The sequence below is a fragment of the Aegilops tauschii genome, chromosome 3 (assembly GCF_002575655.3).
Source record: "Aegilops tauschii subsp. strangulata cultivar AL8/78 chromosome 3, Aet v6.0, whole genome shotgun sequence".
Lineage (NCBI taxonomy): Eukaryota > Viridiplantae > Streptophyta > Magnoliopsida > Poales > Poaceae > Aegilops > Aegilops tauschii.
This window is the reverse complement of record NC_053037.3, coordinates 349044313-349049018: the sequence shown is the minus strand read 5'-3', so window position 1 is coordinate 349049018 and position 4706 is coordinate 349044313. Positions and strand designations below refer to the sequence as shown.

The 4706-nt window shown below is 44.6% G+C and overlaps 1 protein-coding gene across 1 annotated transcript; it reads left to right on the top strand.

Moving 5' to 3' along the window:
- Positions 1–923: 923 nt before the first annotated feature.
- Positions 924–2636, top strand: LOC109778916 (large ribosomal subunit protein eL20). The gene is made up of 4 exons (XM_020337502.4): positions 924–1061; positions 1165–1280; positions 1370–1433; positions 2105–2636. Exons 1-4 carry the CDS (start codon positions 1047–1049, stop codon positions 2444–2446), a joined length of 537 nt encoding a protein of 178 aa, XP_020193091.1. The 5' UTR covers positions 924–1046; the 3' UTR covers positions 2447–2636.
- The last annotated feature ends 2070 nt before the right edge of the window (positions 2637–4706 follow it).

Here is a 4706-nt window from a genome sequence, read left to right as displayed (position 1 = left end):
GAGTCGTGCCTCTTGAAAACGAAAAAGAAACATATTTTTTTCTTGCACGAGAAGTACGGATTTGCTTCCGCGAGAGGCGCGTGCGCCTCTCAGAACGGGAAAAAATGCGTTTTATTTTTTTATTCCATGAGAGGCACGAATTTGCTTCCGCAAGAGGTATGACCATGCCTCCCAGAAACGAAAAAACGTGTTATCTTTTTATTCTCGCGAGAGGCATGTGTTTGCTTCCGCGAGAGGCGCGGCCGTGCCTCTTAAAACGAAAAAGAAACGTGTTTTTTTTTCTTACACGAGAAGTACAAAATTGCTTCCACGAGAGGCACGACCGTGCCTCTCGGAACGAAAAATATGTGTTTTTTTTTCTTTTTCTTCCGCAAGATGCACGAATCTGCTTTCGCAAGAGGTATGACCATGCCTCCCAGAAACGAAAAAACGTGTTTACTTTTTTTCCGCGAGAGGCACGTGTTTGCTTCCGAGAGAGCCATGGATTTGCTTTCGCGAGAGACGCAGATTGCTTCCACAAGAGGCGCGGTCGTGCCTCTTCCGGAAAGGAAAAAATGCTCTCGGTTCTTTTTTCCAAGTTTTTTGTTCAGTTTTTTTCATGATTTTTTTCGTCAAAACCTATTAACACGGGATCTAGTTTTAAGATCTCGACCCGAGGAATTCAACGATGAAAACGATTCGGGATTTGAGCACATTTTGAATAAACGAATTGAGAAAGAAGGAAAAACTCACACGTTGCGATAAGTCACGCCACTTGTGGCAACCTGAGGAGGTAGAAGTGATTTTTAGAAGGAGTACTTCAATTAGTTATTTCGACGAAAAGCATCCCGGACCTCTCTCTATCTATGAAAAAGAGCGCAACAATAGGCCCACAAGCTAAAAAAAATAGGCCCACGACACGGAGAAAGCCCATTAGGGTTTACAGCCAAGCTCGCCACCTATAAACGCTTCTCTCCCTCTCACGGACGCCTCCTTCGCCCGCCGCCTCCTGCCCTCCCCATCTCCTTAGGTTAGGTTAGGCTAGGGGCTTCGCAGAGCTCGCGGAAATGGTGGCCTTCAGGGTAAGTTCCAGTGCTGCCTCCCGGCCGTTGCTATCCTCGACGACTCCGTGTCCGCGCTTGATCCGTGTTTTTGATTCGTCTCAATGCGTCCGTGCGTGTGCAGTTCCATCAGTACCAGGTGGTGGGTCGCGCGCTGCCGACGCCCGGCGATGAGCAGCCGAAGATCTACCGCATGAAGCTCTGGGCGACCAACGAGGTGCGCGCCAAGAGCAAGTTCTGGTGAGCTCTTCCCCGTCTCCTCGCGACATCTGAAGGATCTGTCCGTCTTCGATTCGGTATTCCTGATCGCTGTTTTCTCGTCTGTGCAGGTATTTCCTGAGGAAGCTGAAGAAGGTGAAGAAGAGCAACGGCCAGATGCTCGCCATCAACGAGGTATTGGGCCTTTCTCCTCTTATGTTTTGCCCTGAGCTTGGATTATGTTCCACCTTTTGGTTCTTTCCTGTACATTACAATCACCAACCGAGAGCGGCTTAATTAGCTCCTTTTATCGATCCATTCTTACAACTGCATCGGTAGTTTTATCTGTACTCTCTGTGGCGTTAATTAGTCGGAATGCAACATAAAATTATTCTAGTTGTGTTTGCATATGCAGTGATGCCCCTTCCATTTTGTTGTGATCATGATGTATGTGATTTTCTTGCGAAAACATGTATCTGTAGTTGTATTTACATTATCTATGTGTAAATTACTTCTGATACTTCATTCTGATGTCCGAAGGCTCTGTTTTGCATAATCTAATTTGTATTCACTACAAGGACTTGGACCACAAAAGTTCTGTGAGTTCTTGTTGCCACATCCTGTTTCATCTGAAGGGACCCATATGAGTTGTCTCTAGATTTCTTGATTATGCGGGCACGTATACTTTCTGATTTGTGATTTTCCTTTTTCTAATCGTGTAACGTGTATGTTGTGGTCGACTGGTGTTAATCCATAGTTTCTTGGTTTGGGAACCAATTGGAACCTCATTTTTCCACTGATTCTTTTTTACTCAATTATGCCATGTGATTGTTATTTTTGCACTGAATTACTCTTTTTCTTGTCAGATCTTTGAGAAGAACCCAACCACGATCAAGAACTATGGCATTTGGCTGCGTTACCAGAGCAGAACCGGCTACCACAACATGTACAAGGAGTACCGTGACACCACACTGAATGGTGCCGTGGAGCAGATGTACACTGAAATGGCCTCTCGCCACCGTGTGAGATCCCCCTGCATTCAGATCATCAAGACCGCGACTGTCAACTTCAAGCTATGCAAGAGAGACAACACCAAGCAGTTCCACAACTCCAAGATCAAGTTCCCCCTTGTGTACCAAAAGGTCAGGCCACCAACCAGGAAGCTGAAGACCACCTACAAGGTGACGAGGCCGAACCTGTTCATGTGATTGGGCTGTGGTGGATGCTGGTATTTTGGTTGGGCAGAAGCACAAAAGTTGAAATGTTCTCTTAGTATGTTGGATCTTCTAATGCATTAAGACTAGTGTTTTGTTGCTTATTTATCGTTTAAAGACATGGTCGGTGAACCTTGTGATTGTGTTCTTATCAGTAATCGGCATACAATCTATTGGTATCTGATATGGATCTGTTTGGAGGCGGTTCTGTTTTGTATCTTTTGCTAATTGTGCAAGTGTAGTTCCTCTTACGATTGCCTTCACTGTTTTTGGAATATAATCATATCACTATGGTAACCAGAAGCAATTCGGATTTCTTTAGGTAGCTGTTGCAACTTGGAAGTACCCCAACCCATTACAGCTCTGTTTCTCATTTTTCTTGTATTTTTGTTCTCCCCAGCTTTGAGCTAATTTGGCGAGGTGTAACGTCCCAAATTTTCAATTTGGAATGTTATACATTACGTCATCATTGCATATCATATTTTATTACATTTTGGCTTGATTCTAGAAATTCTACGCAACTCAAGGACCCATAGAGAGAGTTGGGGATTTTGTTGACTTCATATTTGAGTTTTCTCAAATTTTGAAAAGAGGATCATTTGGTTTTGATTATTTTTAAAATGACTTCTCCAAGTTAGATGAAATATTAGAGGAAAAATATTAAAATCAAATAAATGTTTTATTTGGATTTTATTGCAATTTTATTTGCATTAGAAAAATTGCACGTTTTCAAAATTGCATTTTAGTGCCAAGAAAATGTTCATTTTGTTTTAAATATTTTATTTAGACGGTGAAAATTTGTTTTGGCATTTTTAGATTTTTATTTATTTTTCTAGGATTTATTTTCGTCGGAACGTTATTTAAAAAAAAAAAGTCAGCGCCCAACTGGGCCGAAGCCGAGCCGGCCGGCCCAACCCCGCGCCACCGCCTCCGACTCCGGTAGACTACCGCCGCCTCGGGTTGCTCCTCCCCCAAGCCGACCTCGCCCCCCCCCCCCCCCCCTTAAATACCCGCCGCCGCCGCCCCGATCACCACCCAAGCCGCCGCAGCAGCAGCGCCCGCAGTCGGCGCCGCTGCGCCGCCGCCTGCCTTGCGCCGCCGCCTCGTTGTCGCCCCGCGCCGCCGCGCCGCACCACCCCGCCGTGGCCGCCACCCCCGCCGCCCCACTTCGCCCCGCCGGAGCCGCCGCCTCGTCGTCGGAGCCGCCGTTCCGATCCGATCCGTTTCGCTGTCAGTTTTTTTTGGTTTAGGTAAAAATCGATCGGTTTTTATTTAAACCCTAGTTTTCGCTTTTTTAGATTAGTTCGGTTTTAGTTTTTCCGGTTTATTTATTTAGCGGACGTTCGTCCGTACGTTCGTTTTAACAAACGGTGTTCACTCGTTAGCCGCAGACAGCGAACGTTCGTTCATTAGCCTGTTCGTCAGTTTTTCTTTTCCAGGGTTTTCCGCGATTATTTTCGATCGCGATTTTTGCCCTGATTTTCGTTCTAGTATAACTTTTTGCTCGTTTATCGGAATCAGGCGATTCAAGCGCCTAGAGTTTCGTCTCGAAACCCTCTTTCTGTTTAACCAACTTAAACAAGATTTTGCTACTGTAAAATTTGACTTTAGTCCAGATTAGTAAACGAAGCTTCTTTCTTTCGCCGTTTGAGTTTTGTTGCTTCGTTTGGTTTGATTCTTTTTACAAACCGGAGTTCTTAAGTTGAACTTTCTGGTTAGATCTCTTATTTGAGTTTTACCCGTGCCTTTGCTTGATTGCTTATTGTATGCTTGTTTGTTTGCGATAGAGTACCCGGAGTGTGATGCGTGCTACTACGAGTCTCTAGGTTTCGCGGATCATCAGCAAGGCAAGTAACACTTTGATCATACCTCTTTCATACCCAGTTTTACTGCATGAGACCAATCCTCAAACAATTGCATGGTTAGGTTCTAATTTTTAATATGTGGGTTTTGGGAAGTAGATGAGGTAGTACCTATTCACCTGTTTATTATCAAACCTATGGGAGTTACTTCTACGTGCTTATATTGCTATGCTATGCTCGTAGACCTGGATTGGGTTTGAGAGTATTCATGACAGATGTGAGATTTTTAATTAATGGTTAACTTAAGGTGGCAACTTTAATACACATCTGGGTGGATTGAGGCACTTGGGGAATTCCAGTGATTGCCTGTATTTTTGGAAATCCCGGGGTACCGTGTGATTCTCCTATGGACTGCCACCCAGGCTCAAAGGGATCATAAGATTATTCATGCT